Source organism: Mixophyes fleayi, chromosome 5, assembly GCF_038048845.1.
Source record: "Mixophyes fleayi isolate aMixFle1 chromosome 5, aMixFle1.hap1, whole genome shotgun sequence".
Classification (NCBI taxonomy): domain Eukaryota; kingdom Metazoa; phylum Chordata; class Amphibia; order Anura; family Limnodynastidae; genus Mixophyes; species Mixophyes fleayi.
The window spans coordinates 56451383-56476900 of NC_134406.1; the positions used below are offsets into that span (position 1 = coordinate 56451383).

Consider the following 25518-nt stretch of genomic DNA (forward strand, 5'->3'; position numbering starts at 1 on the left):
TACTTGCAGCTGTGAATTACTGAGCCCAATTTAAATGCTGGTGTTCTGAGTCTACTGGAGCTCAGTCACTGTTCAGGATTGAAGATGCAGGCTGCAATGGTGGGCAGCTTGGTGATCAGTCTCTGGCTGATCTCAGGCATCCAGGCAGGAAAACGTGAGTTGTGGTTGTTTGGAATGTGTGGGATACACTTCTGTTCTTATCAATTAATCTCTTCCAACATCTTATTTCTTGTTATAGGCAAGGCTTATCAGTGGTTATTTTATTCCATACATATTATGGTCAAGGGAAATTTGTTACTACAAGTAACCGTATGTCCAGTAGTTGTGACTTGTAGTTCCACAACAGTTAAATAGCCAGTGGCTGATGTAGCAAGCTTGGGCTTGTGTGTGAGCTACACTTATGTTAATCTTTTCAGTATACTTGTTTAGTGGTATGTAAAAATGGATATAGCTGTGGGTTAAAATGTGTCTAGCTTATTGAGATCAACTGTATTGTTTGCATAATTCTGTGTACAAAGGCCTTAGACCCTTATATTGCCAAGCTCAGTAAATGAGATCCTGGCTTCCAAATAAAGCGTGTTATAATTATTCCACAAGGGTACTAAAATGTGGTACACATGGGGGGGGGGGGGGGGGTACAAAATGCAGTAGAATGACAACATGGCATAAATACAATACTGACAATTATATAAATACAAAACCAGTAGTTCCATACTTACAATCTGCAAAAGGAAAACCACAGGAGAAGGCAGTTCTAGTAAATGCTTATGTTCTAGAACAGGCCTGGCCAACCTGTTGCTCTTCAGGTGTTCTGTAACTACAAGCTCCAGCATGCTTTGCTGGTAGATAGTCAGCTAATGGCTTGCAGAGCATGCTGTGACTTGTAGTTTCACCAAACCTGGAGAGCTACAGTTAGGCCATGCTTGTTCTAGAGCAATATATTAACTTCCATCTTTGCATTGGCTTGTTTTATGGTAACATTAAAATGGATAACTTATGTTTAGTTCTACATAATCTGTAGATGTTTATAGTTGACTTTTATTTTTCTTCTTTCTATTGTGTAGAGTCTCAAATTGTTAGTTTGGATACATCCAGGGTCTGGAAGTAAACTACTGGTACGGCAGTGACCATGCATAGTTTTTTGAGCACCACTAGTTTATTATGTATGTGCAAATGGTGTTTCATACAGAGAATGGTTTAATCTAAGAAAAATCCTACCTGGGCTGTTTGCTTTGGAACTTTATGACAAGAGATGAGCTGTACTGAAGATTAACATTCTGGTCACCTCCTGATGGGCCTATATATGTTGTGATGTCATCTACAGTGAATTCTGATTTTTGTGGACTACATGAGATCTATTTGGTAGACCTTTCTTATTTCTTCATTTGAATGAACAGCATACTTGCCTACTTTCCTGGAATGCCTGGGAGAGAACTACTCTCTTGTGTCATGGCTCTTCTTAAAAAGAGGGCATTGATGCAATTTGCTTCAGGCCTTGCTGTCATGATGAAGCATTTGATTGTCATTGTGCAGCAGGGGCTGATGACTTTGGATTATATAACTAGACCATTTGCTTTTTGGCACTCCAAGCGGTGAGTTCCAGAAAGTAGACAAATATGAATGACTAGTTATGCTAGAATATTAATGTCTGAGATCTGGTGGAATTCACTAATAGAATTGAGTTTATTTACTTGTATTATAACCTTCCTCCCGACTGTCGAGTTTGGTGGGACATTTGCGATTCATATACCTCAAAAGGGTGGGAGCTTGCATAAGTGGGTGGAGTTTCATAGAAAAGTGGGTGTTTTAGAGGGTGTTTATGCCTATTTCACATGTCTAAAAGTTGAGATGTATGCTGGGAATAAAGCATACACTCTTGTTTATGGAGTATAGTATAAGGTTAAAGAACTTTATTTAAGAAGTGCTGATGCTCTAACACTGTCTTATCGGGTATTTATATAACCCTACTAATTCTGCAGCGCTGTACAGAGGCCATGGTTGGGAATCAAACTCATGACCCCAGTACTGTGAGACAAAAGTGTTAGCCACTGTGTTGCCCAATGGATTCTGCAGTCTGGGTGCTTCTGTTATCCCTGTCAAAGGGGGTTGTACTGCTAACAACATAGAAAACTAATTTTACTGTATTGGGTCACATCAGTAATATTCAATAGCAGTTGGACTCATGGGGGGACTTGTAGAAATACAAGTGGTCTTTCTTTTCAGTTTAAGTTCTCAATTACTAGGGAGTTCTTGTCCCTGGTTTGCTGCTGGTAAAACTGAATACAGGGAAGACTTTGATGCCTAGCAGCCACTGAAGAGATGAGAAGATTGATTGGTTTGTTTTTAATACTTTAGTAGCTGGGGGATGGAAGAGGTAGAATCCTCAGCTGTCTATATGTACTGTTATGGGATGAGGCTTTGGGCATATGCAACTTCATGTCGGTCTCCTGCTCCCGACACCTATTCTTTAAAGGCTCCAGCCTGGCTGACATCTTCTGATATTCCACTTTTGGTTTGTTTTATAGCCAGAAGAGACACCAAAGATTGCCTCACTTTCTCAAATCCTCTCTGGTAGAGCAGCATGGAACTGCTGACCGATCATTCCCACCTCAGGCCCTGTCCTGGTATTATGATCTCCTGATCCCTCTTGCCTGCTGAAGTGGTGACAAGGACTTTAATAATGCCCAACCATGTGGTCCTCCTCAATTCTTTCCCTCACCTACATGATTGGTGCAGTCACTGGGCAATCGGGGGTGGAGAGAGGCAGCTCAGTCAATTTCACAACAAGTGAGAAGTCAGTATGGCATACTGCAGTATACCAGCCCACTTTTATCACTGTGCATATGTGAGATGGTCACTATTCCCTTCTATCCCAATGCCTTTCCAATGGATACCAAATAATCAGAATGCGATTACCTAGGATTGGCTGTCTGTCTTTTGAAGTAGATAGTGAGTTGGGAGCAGTCTGTTTTGTTGCATTGTTTTGTTTTTCAATAATTGGATTATTTTGGATCAAGGAAAGATAATATAAATTTTACTAAGAAGGCTTATTTTATAAAATGGGACAATATTTGTTTATTGCTAAATGTATTTACTTCATTAAGGATTGAATCTTTAGTTGGGTCATAATCAAGGTGCTGTAATTTAATTGGTTAAGAATCACAGGGCAGAGTTTACCTATTGCACTAATACAGGGGGCACAATTTGTGTTGGCCATGTATTACGAAGTGTGGGTGCCCTACCCTAAAGGCCTGGGACTGATGCTAAGGAAAATCCTACTTGGGCTGTTTGCTTTGGAACTTTATGATAAGAGATGAGCTGTACTGAATAACATTCTGGTCACCTCCTGATGTGCTTTTATTGAAGGGGATGGAAGGATTTTTTATTTTTTTTAATACTGGTAGAGCCAAAAATGGCTCAAACCATCTGCAATTTGAGCTATCACCTGTCAGAACCGCTTTCTGGCACTTTTTTCTGGGCATGTTTTCAAAACCACTACTTCATACATCTAACTATTTGTACTTCTAGGATGACTAAATCAGGACAGTAACTTGCACTTTTAAAAACTGTAATTTCCCAGCTGTTTGCTCTCAGTTTGCGCTTCCCATGCATCAGCTGTCTTCATAATGCCCAGTGATCTGGATCACTTTTGATTGTACAAAACAAAGGACAAACAACCTGGGATGGTAAATGTATCAAGGTGCAAACAGATCTATGTTTATTTAATTCTATTTCCAGGCACAAATGAAATACAATTAGAATGTATTAAACATTCAAAACTAAACATTTTATACAGGTAGTCGCAACCCTGTGAGTTTACAGAAGTGGCCAACTGAACTTGTGACCCATGAATGATGCAGGAGACCATAAAGTGGTGGTTCTTGTGGAGAAGGTTAGGGAAGCTTGAGAAGAGGAAGCCTTGGGAAAAGATACATGGGGTGTGTACCTAATTATAAATGGGTCAGGTCAAAGGTAGCCAACAATACTATGCAGAGATAATTTGGACATAAGATAAAGGTCTGAATGTCTTTGTAAACAGTTGGAAGGTGTTCCTACTAAATGCAAACCAAAGTAGCCATATTGGGACATATTTATTTGTTTTGTTTAAATATGCTGTAGACTTCTCCATGGGCACACATGCCAAGGTCTCTGGGTGGGGCATGCAGCTGCTTCCATCAAGTGTTTTGCTCTCTCACAGGCACACAAATGGTTTTATAAAGACCTTCTGTTTGGTGCCCTATTGGAGACTACCATAACTTTTTTTGCACCAGGGCTGAACAATTTTGCTGTGGAAATGGTCTGTTTTTTCCAAAAGATGTATCTTTAATAATGCTCATAAGTAGTAATGATGTCTAATTGATTACATGTTCAGCAGCCTTAAGAGCAGAAACATCAAAATGCAATTGGCTTTAACTGTGGTCAGCAGAGTACAGGGAGCAGATGGTTACAAATAAACAAATGCTTTCTATATACAGCACATATGTAGTCTGTACCACACATTTATGATTAGGGGCCCTGGTGCTGCTTTGGGGCATGTAACTCTGCTGCTCCAATAAAGAAGGATTAGTAGTAAAATGTAACTCTTAATCTGATAAAATAAGAAGGTAACTGATCTTAAACAGTCTGGCTTTGACTCAATTGAACATTGTAATGTACATACACCCCTTTACTGGAATCATATGACTTGCTAGCATGTGAAGCATCTAATTAACGGACCGGAATCATTCAAATGTAACTTGTCCTGGTGGAAAATTGACCTTCCTATATTAATTAAACTGCAGATTTTATTGTGTTGCTCATGACCTTCATTATGTAGGGGAAACTGGTTCTATTGATATGTTCATGAAATGTTATGACACATTTAAAGGGACTTTAACTTTTGGCTATAAAATAGAGACTAGGTCTCTCTGGGTAGACATTTTTGTGAGTTTGATTTCAAATAGCCTCAATGACTGGGTCTCCCTGGTCCTTCATGCTTCTGCTGTCACTTCTGTCTTCATGTAAACAAAAGTGCTTCTATCTGCAGTATGAAAGGGAAATTGTGCAGACAGATGCAAGAATAGAATATTTAGCAAACACAACTGTTGAATGAAAAATAAGAATTGGAACATACTCAACTGTTATCAAGGTATAATTGAGATAAAATAAGCCTAGTCCTTTCATACAAACCATGCCCCCAATTCTTCTAAATACTCCTTACTCTACCAGTGTCACCCAACTTATTGTGAAGCCACTTATGTTCTGTGAATCACAATTGTTCTGCTTCAAGTGGGACTGTTGGAAGGTATATAATAAGGGTACCTCAAATGAAATGTCTGTAGCAGGTATCACAGAATTTGCAGAAGGCCTTTAGTAGAAGTGTATATAAAGATTTCTCTAAGTCTATTGGATAGATCTTTAAATGGAAATTGTTAGTGCGCCTGAAGTTTTTCATCACTGGTTCCTTTGCATTGAAAACACTGCCAAGTCCTGCTGATTTAAAGATTACTCTTGGGGCTTGTTGAGAGAAGCAGGAATGTCACTGGCATTGTTGGTCCCAGTACTTGCACCCTCTGTTTAGATGACCCATGAGTCACATGAGCAAAGCTGGGCAATACCTTAGTGGGGAACTTCCTTTTGAAAAGCAATGTTGCCACAAATTTGCAAAGGGGCTGTCTAGTCACTGTTGAATGCTAATAGCAGTAGTTCATGTAAAGAATTCCAGTATAAAATGGTACTCTGCCAATTCCATGGAAAATACATGAATAACTATACAATATACTCAGAACTGTCTCTTTGAAATTGTTTCCTTATACCAGCTGTTGGCAAACAGTGTTTAATGCTTTTAAATGTTACTATGCCTCTTAACCATGACTTGATTTTGCAGTGTCTCCTCCTCTCTAGATACGATTGGCTAAATCTCTCTCCAGAGAGTAGATATCAATGTAGAACATGTGTGGATGCAGAACACTAAAGGGAACTAGAAGTACATGGTGGTGCTTTGTAAAGGATGTTTACAAACCAATAAAGTGGTTATCTGGAAAGGAACATCCCAATTTAACAACTGGAAACCACCCCTGTTCTGTGTGAAAATTAAGATTTAAGTATTCAGGTTGCTGTTGCATATTGTGCACTAATGCTGAACATACAAAACAGGATTTCAGGATGTGATGGAGTTTGGACGGAGGTCGGGCCGTGAAGGTCACCGTAACCAGATACATGGCTGGTCGCCTGACAGCAGTTCATGGAATGAGAACCTCTATCCTGCCTGGAAATCTGGTGATGCTAGATGGGAAAACTGCTGGAAAGGTAAGAGTGGAAATTGGGTTTACATCTTGACTAAACTATCCTGGCCAAATAATCCCATAGCTATAATATTGCCAGGTCAAAAAAATGTATTGCTTATAATTTCCAAAGGAGTTTGTCTTGCACTATGTCTAGCACTGAGTGCTGATTTCTGGAGAACTTGCAGATCACTTCAGACTGATGACACAATCTGCTACTGTTATCTTGAGCTGATTTTTCTGAGCAAGTACAAGTTAATCATGGCCATTTCCATACAAACAGAATTAGTGGTCTCTAGAGTAAGTGAGCAACTGGAATATGTATATATCTGGCTTCTATGCTGGTTTATTTGATTTTTCTGGCTGAATGTTCTTCCAGCAGTCACTAGAAAGCTGTCCATCAAATAAATATGATCAGAATTTGAAAGCTTGCATATATTTAAGAGTGAACTAGGGTGCAGCCTGCTCAATCTACAATGATGAGGGATTAGACCTTTTTTTTTTTTTTAGTGCCACTTGATGGTAGGTTGCAAGTCCAAGTCATTTAACTTTCAATATTTCAATTAGATGGCAAAGTTGTGGCACTCTTGACCAGTGACAGCCCTGCACTGATAGGGTCAAATGTCACTTTTGCTGTGACGCTGCAGTTTCCTAGATGCCAAAAAGAAAATGAAGATGGGGACATTGTTTATGAAGGAGGATGTGGAAATGGTAAATATAATTATACACCTGTAACATGACCATAAACAAGCATGTCAGTGTTTGTACCGACCTCTAACATGTCTAAATTGTAGCTTCCTCCAGTTACCAAGACCAATATGTATATAACTGGACCAAGTGGATGGACTCCTGTGATGAAGGAAACTGTAGTTTTGCCAACAAGTATCCAGATGGAAAACCATTCCCACACCACCACAACTGGAGACGGCATAACTTTATCTACATCTTCTCAACATTGGGTTGGTATCAGATTAATGTTTAAATGTCTCAAAACTAAAATGCAATGTTCACTTATTTTGAGCTCCTATAAATTTCCAGGTGTCTATGAAACTTGCACTTAAGGCTAATCTAGTGACTTTAAAATGGCCTTGCTGGTGAAGACTTCCATTTTGGATGGGACACACTCGGCTTAATTGGATCTGTAAAGAGCCATGTACACGGAATATAATTTTGGGGTCTAAAGTGAAATTGTACCAAATCTACATGGAGCCCATGGCTTATTTTAGAAAGGTGGTTTTTAAGGTACAACATATTAACTGGTAAGGTTTGAAAACTATATTACAGTACTGCTGTCTATTAATATATTCCAATTTGCAAGGGGGGTGGGGGTGTAATTATGTCAAAGCTGTAGCAGTCATTTGAGTGACCTAACTTGACAGTGTTTCTATACCCAGGTCAGTACTATCAACAAATTGGGAGATCCTCAGCCATTCTCTCTATAAACACTACAAACATCACAGTTGGCACACAGAAGATTGAAGTATCTGTCTTCAGAAGAGGTCATCGAAAACATTATCCAGTTGCCAAAGCAAGTAGTATCTACATTGTAACTGGTAAGTCTGCACGTATGTGTATATATTGTTGTGGTGAGAGATGTAATGTCAATTTAAGGCCTGGGATCCCCAAGGCTAGGTCTAATAAATGCTCAGAAGTGCTACTTGGTGGTAATCAACACCTTCAGGATGCTAGGGCCGGGTGTGCTTATTAGTTGAACTGTCCTTGAATGTTGTGGTCTTTCTGCCCTGAACCTACACCTGTATTGTCAGAGCTGCAGCATATTTGAAATATGCACTGTACTGCTTAGGACTCAAATAATCAATGTTTCAAATCTGTATATCCCAGATCAAATTCCTTTCTATGTGAATATTTCCCAAAAGAATGACAAGAATGCCTCAGACAACATCTACATTAAGGATTCTCCAATTAAATTTGATGTTCAGATCCATGATCCAAGCAATTACCTCAAGCAGTCTAAATTGACATTTGACTGGGACTACGGTGATGGGAATGGCTCCTTTGTCTCCAATAACCCAATATCTAGTCATACTTTCACCTTGCTTGGGAACTTCAGTCTGAATCTGACTATCAAAGCTGCCATTCCTGGACCCTGTACACCTGTTAGTCCTACTCCAGTACCTACAACATATCTACCAACAACCACCAATTTTTTTACCACTACTAATTCCACTGGTAAGTTGTAATATTACTAAACTTGTATCCGCTTACTGCAGAGTTTTACAGTATTTCTCATCTACAGCTAATTCAACTGAATCACTTGCAACTGAAACCCTTCCACTAACCACTGAAGGGCAAAATGTGACCACTGTTAATACAACACCACATACAACCCCTGCTGCTGGCTGCTTTACCTACAGATATGGTTACTACAACACCAAAATGACAGTTGTAGGTAAGCGGTAAGAAGTTGATTATATGCCCCACTCTGGTATGGGGCAAATGGGTTAATTTTTTTCCCCTCTCGCCTAGATGGTATTCTTGAAGTGTATATTATTGAAATGACAAACTTACAAGTGTCTACATCTCAAACGACAAACTTGGTAGACTTTGTAGTATCTTGCCAAGGAAGGTGAGTATCTGGTGTTGTGAGGGTTATGGGCCTTTTATAACCCAATTGTTAATAATAAAATGCATCTTCACTTCCAGCCTGCCCACAGATGCCTGCACAATAGTATCAGATGCTTCTTGCATGATTCCTCAGAACGTGATCTGTGACAATGTTCCAGCTTCTGATGAATGCTTAGTGACCCTACGAAGAGCCTTTGCAGAGCCAGGATCCTACTGTGTAAATATTACCCTGAGTGATGGTGCGAGTTTGGCTCTAGCGAGTACACTGGTATCTATAGATGGGGGTAAGTGAAACCTAAAAAATATACACAAAACCAAACTAATCTGTTAAACTGTAGTACAGTAAAATCATAAGCAACGCTGAAATCTCTAAATCCCTCATCTTAATTAAATCTCATTAGTAAGCCCCTCAGTCATTAACCTCAATCATTAAATATCTCCACCTTGACCTATTCATAAACACCCCCACTATAATTCCTGCATTATCCCCCTCATAATTAACCTCCTTTTATAATCTCAAAATCATTTAGCCTCATTACCCCTCTAAAATCATTAACTCCAGTACCATAATTGACACCAACATCAATCTCATTTCTAGTCATTAACCCCTTGGAATCTAGGCCTTTTTTTGGATCCCTGACTTTATTTCCACTGACAGCCATACATGTGGTAAGATGAAGCAGGATGTCACCCCTGCAACTCTATGTCTGGGACTGACCTTATCCCAAATCCAGGCCTAACACTGCCCCCTCTGCCAGGTGAAACCTGGAGAAGTTTATCTGCCTACTTGTATGGATTCATAACTGCATGATGCCTATAAACTAGGTTAAATCTTTAAACCACATTGAACTGTCCCAAAACTCTTCACTGATATACCCCCTGGAACAATGTTGACATTCTTACAGCATAGGTGTGCAAAAAACTAATACTTATAAATGGTAAGATGGACACCTATTTCCAGGTGTGCACTGATACTAGAGAACTGCAGGACATGTAGTGTAAGCCAGAAACCAATCTGCATGCTTTGTTTAGTGGATATATAAAAATAAATAAAAAATAAAAATCTACCTGACCTTATTGAAACCACAGGTGTTGGCCTGAAATCAAGACGAATCAGATGAGACCTTTTTTCTACATTTGACCTTGCAACCAACAAAAGTCAATTGAAAACCAAATGGACCATGTTCAGGAAAAATGTGAATATAAAGCCTACAATCTGTGGCTGCATAAGTGTGCACAACTTTTGATGGAGCTGTAGTTCTGTTCAGAGTTAACTAATCGCACTCAAAATTAGACTTGTACAACAAGGGCAAATGCAAGATTTCTAGAGGGAGATTGCCACACTGTCATAGTGGACATGACGTGTACAAGGAGTGTGGCTATCATTTTAGCCAGTGTTCGATGCACTCAAACATCTTCCCATGCACTTCAAATATTGCATTACTGCTGGATGCATGTAACTCCCAGCAGTGTGAAGCAGGCCAAAATTGGAAATGCCCTACTAGAATCAGAATGGCTGGACTGTCCTGCTCTCCTACTTACAGCTGTCACTACCAGCTGCTGGGCTCGTGTCTTGAACAAAGTTCCCACTTGTCTGGATGCTGGAATGTTGGGGCACTATTTGGAAAATGAATAGGAACATGAAATATGTAAAGCCTAGCAATGAATGAACCATCTAGGCCGTCCCACATTTAAATCAATAGCATCCACATTTAATCCTAGGGTTCCTCTCCTGCAACCTGCCCAAACATAAAATACTTTCTCCCCAAATTCATCACCACATTCAATTAATAGCCCCAAACCTAGTATTAAATTAATAGTCCTGTCACCCTACTTAAGAATAGGCATAGACCCCACCATTAAATAGCCCCACAACTAAATTATTACCTTACCATAATTTATCACAAACAAATTCAGTTGAGGAAAAAAGTATTTGTAAAAGCTCAGGCTTAAGTATTTTGGAAGGGGAAGGCTTTTGCTTAATTGGGGGTGTTGAAGAAAAACTAATCTGTACACAAACGCATGTAAATCTGTCAGCACTGCAGGGGACTGATGCAGACCTGGGAAGGCAGCATGTCCTCAGATGTGCTGCACCCCACGTGACTGTTGGGGAGAGCCAAGAGGAATTTATTTTTTTTCACATGGAGAATTTATCCTAACCTAAAATGAAAAAGCAATTGCTTGCAGATCGAGCTCTAGTATTACATTTTCCTTTTACTAGAGCATTGACTGTCCATCTCCAATATTGGTGCTTGCTCAACTTATTCCATTAAGCCAAATTTATCTAAGAGGGGATAAAGGTCAGACTAAGATTTCTTCTTATATACTTCATTTGGCAAATTCTATCTTTTAGGTGCTGGAACATCCAGGACTGCATCAGCAGTGCTGATTCCTCTAGGGTTGGTGGTCCTTATTGCTGCAGTGATGGGCATCTTTCTGTACAAGTGAGTCATCTCTCCTCCACTTACAAATGTTCTTGCATGGGGGGAAACTGTATTGCAGTCTGCAATTTACTTAAATGATGAAGCACCATAGGCATCCACACACATTGTAAATGGAAATTTAATTGGTCTTTCTCCCAATCAATCTGACTTGCCAGTCATTTTTGTATATGTGAAGATATCCTTTTCTTCCCCAGGAAATACAAACAGTACAAGCCCATTGAAGACGCTGCAGACCAACGTGGTGTTCATGGAATAGGTGTGTACTTCAGCCAGATCAAAGATGTTCTGTTTCAAGGAAACAATGAGTATGATCCACTTCTGAAGGACAAGGCTGGAATAATTGGTCTCTCCCTATAAATCTGTCTGACCTGGCTTTGATACATATTCCTGCTCTAGATTTTGCCTTTACAATGCAAAGTGATTCAATATTGAAAGTCTCTTCTGACTAGGTCAGTGGTTCAAGCAGAAACGGATGTGCATGATCAAATATAGACGGCTTGTAGCAGCTTTGGGACCTGGTGGTTTGTACATAATAGGTCCCCATGGAAGGGGATGAATCTTTCTGCTTTTCAGTGCCTTTAATGCATGAGCAAAGTAGATGTGCAGAACCCCCATTGGGGTATTATGTCTTAAATGGTAATAAGTGATCTGGTGAGTGGGGCCTGTGGACATGCATTTTATTTACTTTCATCTTTAGTACCAAAATCTCTTGTCCCACCAATGGAGATGCACAGTTCTGTGGTGTTTTTTTTTTTAATGGCTATTATAATCTAATCTAATCCTTTTAAAAGGAAGCTGAAAATATAAATCTAAATGACCTACACTTTATGCTACAACTTGTTTTGATTCTATTGTATCTTGTCATGTAATCTTGGGGGTGGAGTGCAGGATAATTGCCTTGTGACATTATGCTGTAGAAACCGCATCTTTAATAAAGATAATGTTTGCCCAAGAAACTGGTCTCTTGGTGTGTGTGTGTATGAGAAGGGGTATGAGGGGACTTCTCTGATGCCTTTGATTAACTTCCCAAGCTGTCTTATGAAAACATAAATTAAGAACATGGGTGGGAATATAGAGATGCCATGGAATATTTCAAGAAAAAGTAACTGAGTAGGATTCTTTCCTTTGCTTGCTCTATAGCAGCCCTTACAATGGGATGGAACACAACTTGCACTATAACATTTGGTGTATAAATGTAACTCTCTATTGAACAACTTTTTGGATTTGTTTTCCAAACTGCAAGTCTGCAAAAGATGAGACATCCTGAAAAAAATGTCTGGTAAAGTTGTGCAGGGGTGGCATCCAGCTGTTCTGCAGATATCCTTCATTGAGGTCTGAGCTTGTGTAAAATATGCCTTCAGTTTCAGCACATGATTCCTGTGCAATAACATCTCTAATCCATCTTGCCAATGTAGGTTTGGTTGGAGCACATTCATTGCAGCATCCTCCTGGTAGAACAAAAAGTTGTGCTCACATTCTAGCAACAGAAGTAGATATTGCTCTAGGTAAGATCTGGAGTGATGTGTTTTTTGGTTGGTTTGCCAGTATTGGACATTGTATCACCATGGCTCTGCCCCCGTTTATGTAATACTGAGATTCACTGCACTGCATAGCGGGGCCTGGTGACGTGATCTGCATCATGAAGCCCATCTCTGCCAGGATCCAGGAGGGTGCCAACTCTTCTGAAATTCGGGAGCCTCCCGGAAATTTGGAGACAGTAGGCAAGTATGAGCTAATATAATTTCTACATTATCATTCCTACAGTTCATAAACCTCTAACAAATTCTCCTACGAATACACAAAAATAAACAGACATTTGGTATTCTTAAACATATTCAAGAACAAATTTTCCTTAATTGTATATGATGAAAAAACAAATTCTAAATGCCTGCCAATGAAAAGCTACTATTTGAAATTCCCTTTATATCAATTATCCTGCACTTAATTTATCAGTTTAAAAATGTTAAAATCCATGAGCATATCAAAAATAAGGATATGAGTTTATGGAGGAAGTCAATAAAAAAAATCAAAGTAAAAAACAATCTCTGATATTACTGTGCAAAAACTGTTTAATCTTCTCGGCCATCTCGTCTTGGATGTTTCAGTGCTTTCAATTCAATATTTCCGAAACTGAGCTAATCCTCTTGCTCCCTCCCTGGGCTCTTCTTCCCCCCCCCCCCCCCCACCCTCTCTATTTCTGTTAATAACACTACCTTTCTCTGTCCCTAAAGTCCGTTGCCTTGGGGTCATCCTCGACTCCTCCCTCTCCTTCAAACCTCACATTCTGTCCCTCTCAAAATCCTGCTATTTCCACCTCCGGAATATATCCAAGATTCGGCCCTTTGTCACCACGGAAGCCACCAAAACACTTATTCACTCTCTTGTAATCTCTTGCCTTGACTGCTGTAACCACCTTCTCTCTGGCTCTCACTTTGCCTCTCTTAAATTTATCCTCAATGCTGCTGCCCACCTAATTTTTCCCTCCTGCTGCTCTATCTCTGCTGCCCCCCTTCCCCTACATTGGCTCCCCATGACCTACAGAATTAAATTTAAACTCCGCACCCTCACCGTCAAAGCTTTCAATCAATCCTCCCCCCCCCCCCCCCCCCCCCTACATCTCCAACCTCATCTCTAACTACACTCCTCCCCGCCTCCTCCGCTCTGCCAATGACTGCCGCCTCATTACTTCACTGATCACCTCTTCCCACTCCCTCCTTAGCCTCTACTCTCAAAAGCTTCAAGTGTGCCTTTAAGACTCATTTCTTCATTTGAGTCTATCGGCTCTCCTCCTAACCCTCTTATCCCAGCTTTCACCCTCAGTCGGTACCACCCTATTTGTGTGCCTCCCTTTCCTTTAGGATGTAAGCTCTCACAAGCATGGCCCTCTTTCATTGTGTTCTTCTAATATTCCATCATCCTCTGTACCTCTTGGCTTGCTTCCCTAGCCCTGTTTTCTTAAGCTTAGGCCTACTTCTCACTGATTACTATCATCACTCTCATTCACTGTCCCACAAATAATTTGATCTACATTACCATGTTACCTGTGTTTTTTTTATTTTTTATTCATACAATATATCTGGTCTTTGTATTTTGTTCTTCATGTATCATGTGTTATGGATCACTGCATTCTGTATGTCATGTATGGCGCTGCAGACCCTTTGTGGTGCCTTATAAATAAAAGATAATAATAATGGTAATCGCTTATAAAATGCAATAAATTAATAGCTGCTGAGCACTTCATATCGTCATTTATATGCATCACATCTTTATGAAGTTGGCCTAAAATGAACGCATAAATAACGCAGGTTCAAGTGTGAATTCCCCAAAAAACTTGTTTGACCTTCTCAACTCCAGAGTCAAATACTCGTTATCCAAGTGTCTTGCCGTTCTGCCGACCTGTTTCAGCATTCTGCACCACTTTCTGGGCGGAGCATAATGTACTATTAAATAGAGCAAAAAGATCACATGACACCAGCGAATTAGCGAGATTATTATATAAAAATACAAAAGGAAATCTTCATGTTGCATACTTCCCAATCTTGTGACTATCTAAACTGGGGCAGACAGGGCACAGCCATGTCATTGGTCACATCACGTCTTTATGTGCCACTCGCTTGGTAATGTTCCAAATGTTTCTGAAGCACTAAGCTGCCCCTTATTACTCTCCTTATAATACCCATTCATTGCCACAGGCACCAGTGGCCAACGTGGCGGCACCCGTTCACCACTGCTTTGCTGTACCTCCAAAACATTACAATCCATACGACAACTGTCTTGATCGGGACAGCGGGTCAAAGTCCTTAAACTGGGATTGTCTGTCTGAAATTGGTGGGAGGTATAATATTCTACTATTATAACTTTGAAATGTTTCTCACATGAGAACTTCCATCAAACAATTCTATCTCAACAAGAGTCACTGATAGTAAAAAAAATTAATACAATCAATTATCTCCCTACATGAATAAGAGGAAAACAATCTGTGCTATTTTACTTATTTCCCTGACTCATGATGTTAGAGCAGCTCTGTTTGAAAATCAGTCAGGAACTGCTCTCTGTATTCTGCCATACTTCTATAAAACTCCATCTGATATGGATGTGATGTGTGTAAGTACATGATTATCTTTCACTTCCTTCCCCTATTAATTTGTCCCTCTTTTACTAAATAAATATATAGCAAGTTCCTCATCTATACTTTCATTATATATAGCACAGTCTCACTTGGAAATAGTTAATGAAGAAGCATTAAAAAATATATGTTAAATTAAATTACAATAAGTGATTTTGTAGTGTCTTTTGTAATCTCTTCTGCACTTCTAAAACTTATCACTTTCTCAATGTTTTAGAAAAGTACATATATATCAGGCCTGATTCTTTAGGGAACGCATTGTGAATGTAATCTGCGGTTTTTTTTTTTAAAAACGGACGGAAATTACATACAGGTATGTCCGAGTTCAACACGAAGAGGTTCTCGTTGAATATGTGTAACTCACAACATGTCTACCCGCAGGAGTGGGACAGGGGGGCGTGACCGAGTCATGATTGGGGCATAGTCATGTCCCCAGAGGGCTGTTTACCTCTCTAAAGCGCTGGGCTGCCCATTAGATACCTCCCTTCCCCCAAAATTCCCACCTATGGAACAAAAATGTCCCTGAAATCAGGACTGTCCCACTGAAATTGGGACAGTTGGGAGCAGGGGAGGGCGGGCAAATTTTAGCCCAGGGGGCGAGACCCAACTCAGCAGCCTATTTTAAAAGAAATAAAATGCAGTTGGCCCTTTGATCCAGCCCAAGCATGGGAGGGTGTAAGTACATGCTGCCTATATGGCACTTGCCACATGCAGACAGGCCCAACACACTGCAGGATACGTACAATGTACCTCAGAGATGCCCAGAGCTTGAATCGGATGGACTCTGTTATTATATATTGACTATGTGAATACAACCTTTCCTCCTCATGAATCGCAGCCTGATGTAAGTGTCCTTTCTAATCAAAGATGAATTGCATACACTTGCCTGTACTGGCGTATAGTCCGTTTTTGTGCATGCGCAGGGCAATTTAAAGTAAAATACGGCAGGTATCAGCATTTATGTTCCTGAATAAATCAGGCCCATCATGTTTCTTGATAACTGGAAAAATTACTGAATAAATTTGTAGGTACATTTTTGGGGATAAACTTATTGGGGCGTATTCAATTGTTAAAAAGTCCCGCGGCGTTAAAACTAGTACAGTTAATACGGTAAAATCTAGCTGGATTTCAGCTCGGGGCCCAGCGAGTAAATTATTACCGTATTAACTGTTTTTCCGCGCACGATTACCGTAATAACGGTAATCGTGCGCAGACCGCAGGATTTTCGCCGTTTCCGCTGACAATTGAATATGCCCCATTGTGTGAAAATTATCACCTACAAAATCGAGGTGTGGTGTAATTTCTCCTGAAGATTCCTGATTTGTCTCACAGCCCCGTCCGAAAACCTGGCCTGTAGGATTCTATTGACAATTTACTAGTGGCCAACATTTACACTGACACATTCCAGTATTTTTGTATTTCTAAAAATTGTATCAAAAGATAAAAATATGCATAGAAAAAAGTGGTTTCCAGAAAAGAGTTTGTGATATTTTAAAGTGATCTATCCGTTCTGTTTACTGAGTCACAATATGTGACCAGGGCGCAATGCTGAAGGGGGGCGCAGTTTATAAATAGTTCAGGTTATTTTGGTTAATATTAAGGGTTACATGGAGTGGCAGCTTTCCGCAGACGCTAAAATTTGAAGGTACAGTTCTGGGACTATTTAAAGCAGGCCTGTCCAACCTGCGGCCCTCCAGGTGTTGTGAAACTACAAGCCCCAGCATGCTTTGCCAGTAGACAACCAGTTGATAGCTGGAAGGGCATGTTGGGACTTGTAGTTTCACAACACTTGGAGGGCCGCAGGTTGGACAGGCCTGATTTAAAGGCTGTCAGTACGTTTACGGAATGCCAGCAATCCGGCTATGTGGAAGCTGCTCAGTAGGTGGCGCTACACGCGGCTCTCTGCCATCTTGGTTACCTCATCCTCACGCTTAGCTACCGCTCGGCCCATCGCATTGCTAGCAATGGCGTCCTAGTGACCAATAGGCAGGCAGCGCTGTCATGCGTTCCATTCGGTGTAGCAGCCGGAAGGTCGTGCAACGCAGGAAGACACACGTGACATGTGGGCCCAGAGAGTGGTTCGGTTGTTCGCTCCTCACACTGCGCGGTGCAGGAGGTCCAGAGCATGCTGTACAGTATATCCCGGTGTCCGCCTGATCTCATCACATACTGGTGTGTCTCCCAGATCCTTTGTGACCTGTTCACAGCCAGCCCCGCTGCCTGGCATGAGGGCATGTTTACTGCCGGGGATAAGCGCCTATAGCACGCATACATTGGATCCTGACAGTAGCTGGGAGGAAGGAGCCGAAGAGAAGATGATTGGTATGACAATGCTATACTGTCAATAGCTGGCCTGGCTGTAACCTGTCATCATTCACAAACATAGTATACCTCCCAAATGTTCCTATTTTGGAAGTCTTTAAGACCTAGTTTTCTAAAATATCCTTCCTCTGTAGATCTGTACTATATAAGCTCTTCTGTTGTATTCAGAGTAATGCTTCTAACATTGTAATGGCATACATACAAATTGCAAAAATAATCATAAGTCTTCAAAAAGGCTTATTTTCAAACTACAAAGAATGTGGGCCTGTACATTTTTTTTTTATTTGTGTAAATGTGTCCGTCCAAATTAATTGTTTTAAAAATGCATATGTTGGAAACGGGAAAAAAAAGAAAAGTTTCTACAAAGTCCTATTTATTTTCACTTTACAATCATCCCCTTCATTAATTTTAAGCTTTATGCTTTTCTTTGTTCTGCCTAATTTATGTAATCCATTAATCATGGGAGTGTTACCTGTATTTATTACAGGTATCAGTTTATTGCACCTAATCCACACTTAACAAGGCATGCCCAGCTCTTCCTATTGGAAGGTGCAAACCTTTGCACCCCTATAAATGCTGTCATCTGGTCCACATTTTTGCACTTCCCTATGAGTTGATGGTGTGTGAAATCAGAAAAGAACAGTTGCACTGCAATTTTTCCCCTTTGTAAATGTTCCCTAAGGAGACTGCATTTGCAGTTGAGGAGGCTGGGACAACAGCAGCTCTCTGATATTTGCTGCGATCCTCAAATAATAAATAGCCTCTTTACTGTAAAATGTGGTAATCTGGAGTTTTAAGGGGATTTAAATAATCATCAACACTTATTTATATAGCGCCAGCAAATTCCTTAGCACTTTACAATTGGGAACAAACATTTATAAGACAATACTGGGTAATACATACAGACAGAGATGTAAGAAGGCCCTGCTCGCAAGCTTACAATCTATGGGATTTAAATCTCTTCAGAGGTTCATAAATAGACCCCATAGTACCCATTTACTTCACACACTTCTGTTTGATACTTGGGATCACCACTGCCAATGATTTATTAGTATTTTGCAGAGAAATTGTCATTTATATTAAAACTAGCACAATTTAAGAGTTTTAAGGTGATGTCACACTGGTGTTTTGAACACTAGCATTTATCTATTTATAAAAGCACTAACGATCATAGCGTTGAAGTCAATCTTGCTGATACATCTTAGTGAATGGGATAGATTCTAATACCCTGTTGTACTGGAGTGATTACACTAAGAAAACACAGCATGTGATGTCTACAGAACTTAATTGAGCCTGTGTGATTGAACGAGTGTAAATCTCTATATATTAAAGTTATCATTGTGATAGATGTGTGTAGTTAAACACATGATAATTGCTTTAAATCATGTGTGCCGTTTAGGGTATGCACCCTGGCATTTGAATTACGTTCTACATGCATTTTTAATGTATGTAGTGCAAAAAATATTTTTTTCAAGTGAGTCCATACTTGTTTGCATTTTATCATTTCCTCAACTGCTACATTTCCATGTGTTTTTCCTGCATTTCAAATTATACAAAACACTAGTTTAAAAAAAATAAACAAAAAAGAATGCATGCATCACAAATGCCAGTGGGTATGTAGTCTTACAGACATTGATGGAAGCCATTTTGTGAGCTGAACCAATGTAGTCTCTGTTTACTAGAACCTCACTGAGGCAAGTTTTTCATAAATGAACCATATCATCTTAGTTATTTTGTAGGTTTTCTGTAGATTTTAATTGCTGTCATAAAATAATGCAAGTATTCCTGATACTGTTTATTTCAGATGAGCCTCTTCCAGAGTTTAATATTAATATACTTGTAAAGGTGCTACAACAGGAAAACGGCAAGGATCTATGCGTCATCAGAGTTCCCCCAGAGGTGAAATACGTTGAATATTTTGTAATTGTTGGAGGAACTTCTTCACGACATCTCCAAGCAATGGCGCAATACACCTTGAAAATGGTAAAAATTCTAAATCTCTATAAGTAGTACTTGCAAATGTTTAGACTTAAAGGAGACTCCCAGGATTATGATTACAAATATATACATGTTTCCATTAAATACTGCCACCCCAAGATAGAAAAATGTAAACTTGGTATTTAATAACGTTTATCTTTAAAGAATTAACAAGCTGTCATTTGTGTGAAGATGATTTTTTTTTTATTTTGTAGCCATAATAACAATTTCATAACTTGCCTAATGTACAGTTGAAAGTCCAATTTAATAAAGTCACATAAGACTCTGCTTGGAGTAGTGAAGATCCCAAATCTCACTTCTGTTTAAACTCCGTATGGAAAGAAATTGGGGGTAGAATGGCACCCAGAAAAATATAAAAATAAATGGCTAACATATTGTGTACAGCTCAATTAACATGAACATCATTAAATGTGTATAGTGCCCTCACCAAGTGTTCATGTGCATCATGTCTCATTGATTTCACAAATTACTAATTAATTAATAGGCCTAATTCTCCTGAATATTGACTTATCCCTCAAAATGGCTGTGTAAATTTTGTATAGGTAACCGGTACAGTCACCCACACCCCTTCTCACAGACATAATTTATTAATCTGACCTATTCCTTGGAACCTTCACATTCTATTAGCACAAAAACGCTGTGCATAACTTTTTTTTTCAGAAAGTTATGTGTTGTTCCAGTGTGTCACTTTAATTTATTTTAGTGCTTTGAGGTGATACCTGCATGATCCTTTCTCTTAATGGAGAGCAATGGGTTACATTAAATTTATTGTCCGTGTTAAAGAACAGTTTGGAAGAATGCAATCCGTAAACCTCCCTTTATGCTCTTTCTCAGTACAAGTATCTGAAGGAGAGAAATAAATCTCAACTTTGCATAGAAGGAAAGGACACGGATGACTGGATGTGCATAGATTTTGGTTAGTATTCTTTATTTTTGTAATGTAAAAACCTTCATCTACTTGGGAGTAAAGTATTGTGACTACAAAGTTGAAAATAAAATTAATGCATCAAGCGTTTGTTTTTTATATTAGTCAGGTTATTCCAGGTTGCTATTAATTATATAATTTTGCATTGTCAAGGACTACCATGGCAACCACATTCACATGGCAGATGATGTAATGGGCAGTGAGGCTTTGGAACACACCTAATCTGTCTGCTCTGTGTACTGTAAAATATTCCCCCCTCATTTCACCCCCTTCTACCTTCATAAGACATGCTGCGAGCCTTTGTGTGACCTGCAGCCATACTTTGCCCCCCAGGAGAGATTATGAAAAGGAGATAATGATTTGTAGGAGGACAGCTATTAAAATGGATGCTTAAAAGGTACTTAACTTGCTATTTAAATAAGAAAAGAAGACCTTGTATTTTGCTACTTTAACCGTACAGATCTGGGGGCTGTGGTTCAGTGCACATGTTGCAGCTAAATGCAAAGTTTGTCACTAAGTGAGACCTGCAGTCTTTTGTAAACTGTACAGCAAATCTTTGTTTTTGATCTTGTAATGATCATATTCTTTTTCAACAGGTACTATTGTGGTTCATTTCATGCTGGCAGAAACCAGAGAGACCTATGAATTGGAGAAGTTGTGGACTTTGCGATCCTATGATGACCAGTTATCTCAGATGGTACAAGAGATTTTGCCAACAGATTTCATATTTGGACTTCAGCAGCATAAAATGTGATCCAACTGCTTTGATTACTTTGTATATTGAGCTAAACTGAATGGTAGGTGTCATTTAAGATGTCCATGCTCCATGACTTGGCGATTTGTTTAGGAAGCTGGTGCAGACAATCTATCCAGGGAGTACTGCACTAGATTTGGAACAAGAAGAAAGCAAGAACATTGTTTTTTTTGTTTGTTTTTGTATAGATGATTACTATATGTATATGGGTCCGTCACTCCCATAAACACTGGTACTATGCTGATAGAACAACAAGATATTGGATGCAATCAACTTGGTGTTTTAAAATCTTCTTGTCCAATTGTGTCCTTTTAGCAAAAAAAATTACAGTTGCGAGTGTGCAGACTGTACTTTCACTAAGTCACACAGACATCTGTCAAATCAGAAAGAATGAAGCTCACTTTTTTATCTTTTACATTTTGGCCTGAGCAGGATTCATTCAAGAAGATCATGGTCTAATTTTTAATTAAATGCCAGTCCATATTAAGTGCATTATCCTTTTTTTTTTTACTAGTTATTTGTGCACAAGAAACACACCTGTTAGATAGTGTGAATGTGTTTAGGATGTCTATGCAGAGTGTACATATGCACTTATGAACTTTCAGAGTCAAAAGATTTCAATATAATCCAGAACTAGGGAAGGAGCTTTGACTAACAATTTATATTTTCTTTTGTGTATTTAATTACTCATTAACAGTTCTCTGTGAACAAATCCTGTTAATAAAGGTAACATTAAAATAAATCTGCTAGCACGCTACCTTGTCATTGCTTCTAGAAAATAATGTTGGTTGGTAGGTAGTAAAATAGTTATAGGTTAAATTGTACATGTTCAGTGTTCTCCCCAGCACTTATTTCCTGGTGGTCCACCTGGCTGTTTTTACTTGCCAAACAGCTCTTGGAGCCCAACAGATTCCTGTTATAATAGAATAAACCATTGTTTCTCCTATTAGAACAGGCACTATGTGAGCACTACAGCCAGCAGTGTGTGTTGGTCCACTGACCACCAGTCTGACCAGTCCTGGCAGGTGTGGGCAATAACCGCCAAAGTTTTTTAATATTACTGCTTGTATTACAACTGCCCCACCCAGCTACTTCTAAATGCCTCCCGGCTGGCAAGATTTTCTGGGGAGAACACTGATGTTGCCTGCACACTCTGCAGACAGTCATTTTTGTGGGCTTAACCTACACAGAGATCATGATCCCTAATTTCTGAAAATTTTAGATTTGCCTACAAAATGTTTGCCTTCACTCTGCAAGAGGATGCATATACTTTAAAATACATGTAAATTGGATGAGGAATATTATAAAATGTTTCTTACATTTAAATATGTTACTAAAACTATGGTATAAACTAGCTAACAAAGGAGACATTGTTAATGCTTGTATTTAACAAAAATACTACACACTAAGGAGATACAGAAAAGAAACTCCAAGAAATATTTTTATTTTTTTATAGTGAGTTGTCTACTCATGAAGTGTATAGTTCATGTTCACCTCTTTAGTTGTTAACACAGAAGTTTTTTATAATCTGTTATAATGTTTTGTGTGAGTTACCAAAATGGTATCTTTATCCTAACAAATTATTAAGAAAGAGCATAATGAGCTTTTACAAATCCTATCAGGAATTATCTGCCTGTACACAACACTAGGCTGACCCACTCTTGTATTAACTGGATGTTACACCAATTTGGGCAAGGGCTTAAATAGAGACCTACTTGATCACATTAGATCAGAGGTGTGCAACCTGCAGACTATGATTCCAAACAGGGGTCCAGAATCTGATTTAGGAGGTTCCCTAATTGTGGGATTGCAGAACAATGGTGCATTTAATTTAACATCTAGCACCACTAGTTTAGTCAAAAATGTACTGCTGTATGGAAGATTCATCACTATTTGCAGAGATTGCTGTTCCCATTTTACACAATACTTTACAGCAGTGGTCAGGGAACAGGGGTAAATTACCCCAAATGGGGTAAAAATGAAATTCCTGGGGGTAATGCTGCCGATTCACATGCTGTCAGTTGGATTGTAGACCCCTTTAAATGTGAAATTGCTGTTGTACCAGAAGAGCCTCAAGGGTTGGCAGAGGCACTTCTTGAGCTTCAATGCAATAATGAAGCACGTATTGCATTTGAAAACAAAGCAGATCTGTCATATTTTTGGATGTCAACAGCTGCAAAGGCATTCAAAATTGCCCATGAGGAGGCAGTCGAAAAGTTGCTGCCTTTTGCAACAACCTACGTTTGCGAACAAGGATTTTCCACTCTAAAGAACATAAAAACAAAGCAGAGAAATCAATTGGACGCTGAAGACTGTATCCAAATTGCTCTGACATCAAAATGCCCCAATATTGATGCTCTCGTATCAAAAATGAAGCAACATCATTTCTCCAAAATCTGAAGTTTTGAAGTTGAAGCTTTCAAAGAAATTTTGAATAGATTCAATAAAATTTTGAATTCCAATAATTAATAATATATGATTTCCTTCCTTTCAAATCAAGGGGGTAAAGTTGGCGTATCTAAATATATTTGGGGGTAAAAGGTAAAAAAGTTCCCTGACCCCTGCTTTACAGGTTTACAGTTTATGCAAAAATGTGGGCACAGAAGGAACAAGTACAATACAATAAGTTATTAAGAAGTGATCCAGCCACAGTGTTACTTCAGCTATTGCTGGATCTCTTAGTAAAATTCCCCAGCTGTTTGGAATAATATAATAAAATAAATTTGTAGCGCAGATTGTATCATTCTCAATATATATAATTTAAATAGAGAAAACTGAAGGATTCCCTACTGATGTGAAAAGACAATTTTATGTTAAAATGATTCTTATTTAGATAATTACAATACTCCTTTAATCTGTTCTCATCACCTTCCCACACAAACACTAAAATTCTTTGTATCATGTTCAAAATATCAGGTTCTGAACATTTTCTCTAATTGTACACGTGTGATAGTCCCAATTAGTTATTTGTTTTTTCATTTGTTTTACATTTAATAATAGTAAATGCATACATGTAAATACATAAAAAGTACAAAACACAAAAAATGCAGACAAAACAAATGAAGAAAAGTACTAAGAACTAAATGTAAAAAAGTGTATCTCTAATTGAACTGTCGTGAACAATCGTATGGACATTGTGTTTTTTGGAGGGAGGCTGTGCCAATAAAGTGTAAGGTATGATAGAAAAATGAAAAATGATGGTGGGGGACTGTAGTATCATGGCAGCCAGCGGCACTGACTGGGGAGAATGAAGTGCAGGAAGTTTCCTGTTGTCCACGATTGTTCCCAAGCTGCTTCCTCCGTTCTGTGAGTGGGAGCTATTGCCAATATTATGACTGTGCACAAAGGTGGACACTCTGGATGCCCCCTGATGGGGCAAACATATTTATATATTCATTCAGAGGAACAGCGAGTGAGCTGGAGCCTTTTAAGGAAATGGGACACTGCTCCATTGTATTTTTGCCACCAAGCAACATAATTATTTGAGAAAGGGTTTCAGTAGCATCATTAACCAGAGTGGTAAAAATCACAAACAAATTGGTAATGGACAGGAATTATTGAGGCAGGGAACAAGTTTCCAACATATTGGGCTGCTTTTGTGGTCAATAAAAAAGAAACTGTCCACCAGAGTGATAAACCATTACATTTGGAGGCAAGCTGCAGAGTATCAGAATGGAGCAACAATTATTTATACCAACATTGAGAAAATAGTGCCAGAGGGAAGGATTAAATCCAGAAGGAGTGAGCAAAATCAGATCCATTGCTGCAACATCCATCAAGTGCTACAAAGGGTATTGAGGAATCCTAGAGTCCATCGCCAGTGTTGTCCAATATAATTAGACCCGTGCATCACAGTTGTATAGGGAAAAGTTTGCACTATTAGGAAAGCAATTCTTAGAGAAAGAAATAATGGAGCTCATAAGGACGGTTCACTACGAAACACAAAAGGAGACATCTTCGCAGCAGGGACCAGCTGAGCTGATGGTCTTGAATTGTTGAGAACAGGCAGCGCTGTGAATTTGACACATGCCTCTCTTACAATGTTTGACAAGTGGAAGGAGATTGATGCTTTCTTCCAATTATCTTAAATTATGAGTGAG

At 39.2% G+C, this 25518-nt stretch overlaps 2 protein-coding genes across 2 annotated transcripts; both read left to right on the forward strand.

Moving 5' to 3' along the window:
- LOC142158343 (protein QNR-71-like) lies at nucleotides 1-12249 on the forward strand. Its single transcript, XM_075212225.1, has 11 exons — nucleotides 1-154; nucleotides 6136-6288; nucleotides 6831-6974; nucleotides 7058-7222; nucleotides 7658-7816; nucleotides 8106-8453; nucleotides 8521-8673; nucleotides 8751-8850; nucleotides 8928-9133; nucleotides 11203-11293; nucleotides 11488-12249. The coding sequence occupies exons 1-11, from the start codon at nucleotides 85-87 to the stop codon at nucleotides 11648-11650; spliced, it is 1752 nt and encodes a 583-aa protein (XP_075068326.1). The 5' UTR covers nucleotides 1-84; the 3' UTR covers nucleotides 11651-12249.
- A 5188-nt stretch (nucleotides 12250-17437) lies between these two features.
- On the forward strand, nucleotides 17438-22160 carry MALSU1 (mitochondrial assembly of ribosomal large subunit 1). The gene is made up of 4 exons (XM_075212226.1): nucleotides 17438-17741; nucleotides 19546-19724; nucleotides 20574-20655; nucleotides 21261-22160. Exons 1-4 carry the CDS (start codon nucleotides 17480-17482, stop codon nucleotides 21416-21418), a joined length of 681 nt encoding a protein of 226 aa, XP_075068327.1. The 5' UTR covers nucleotides 17438-17479; the 3' UTR covers nucleotides 21419-22160.
- Nucleotides 22161-25518: the final 3358 nt, after the last annotated feature.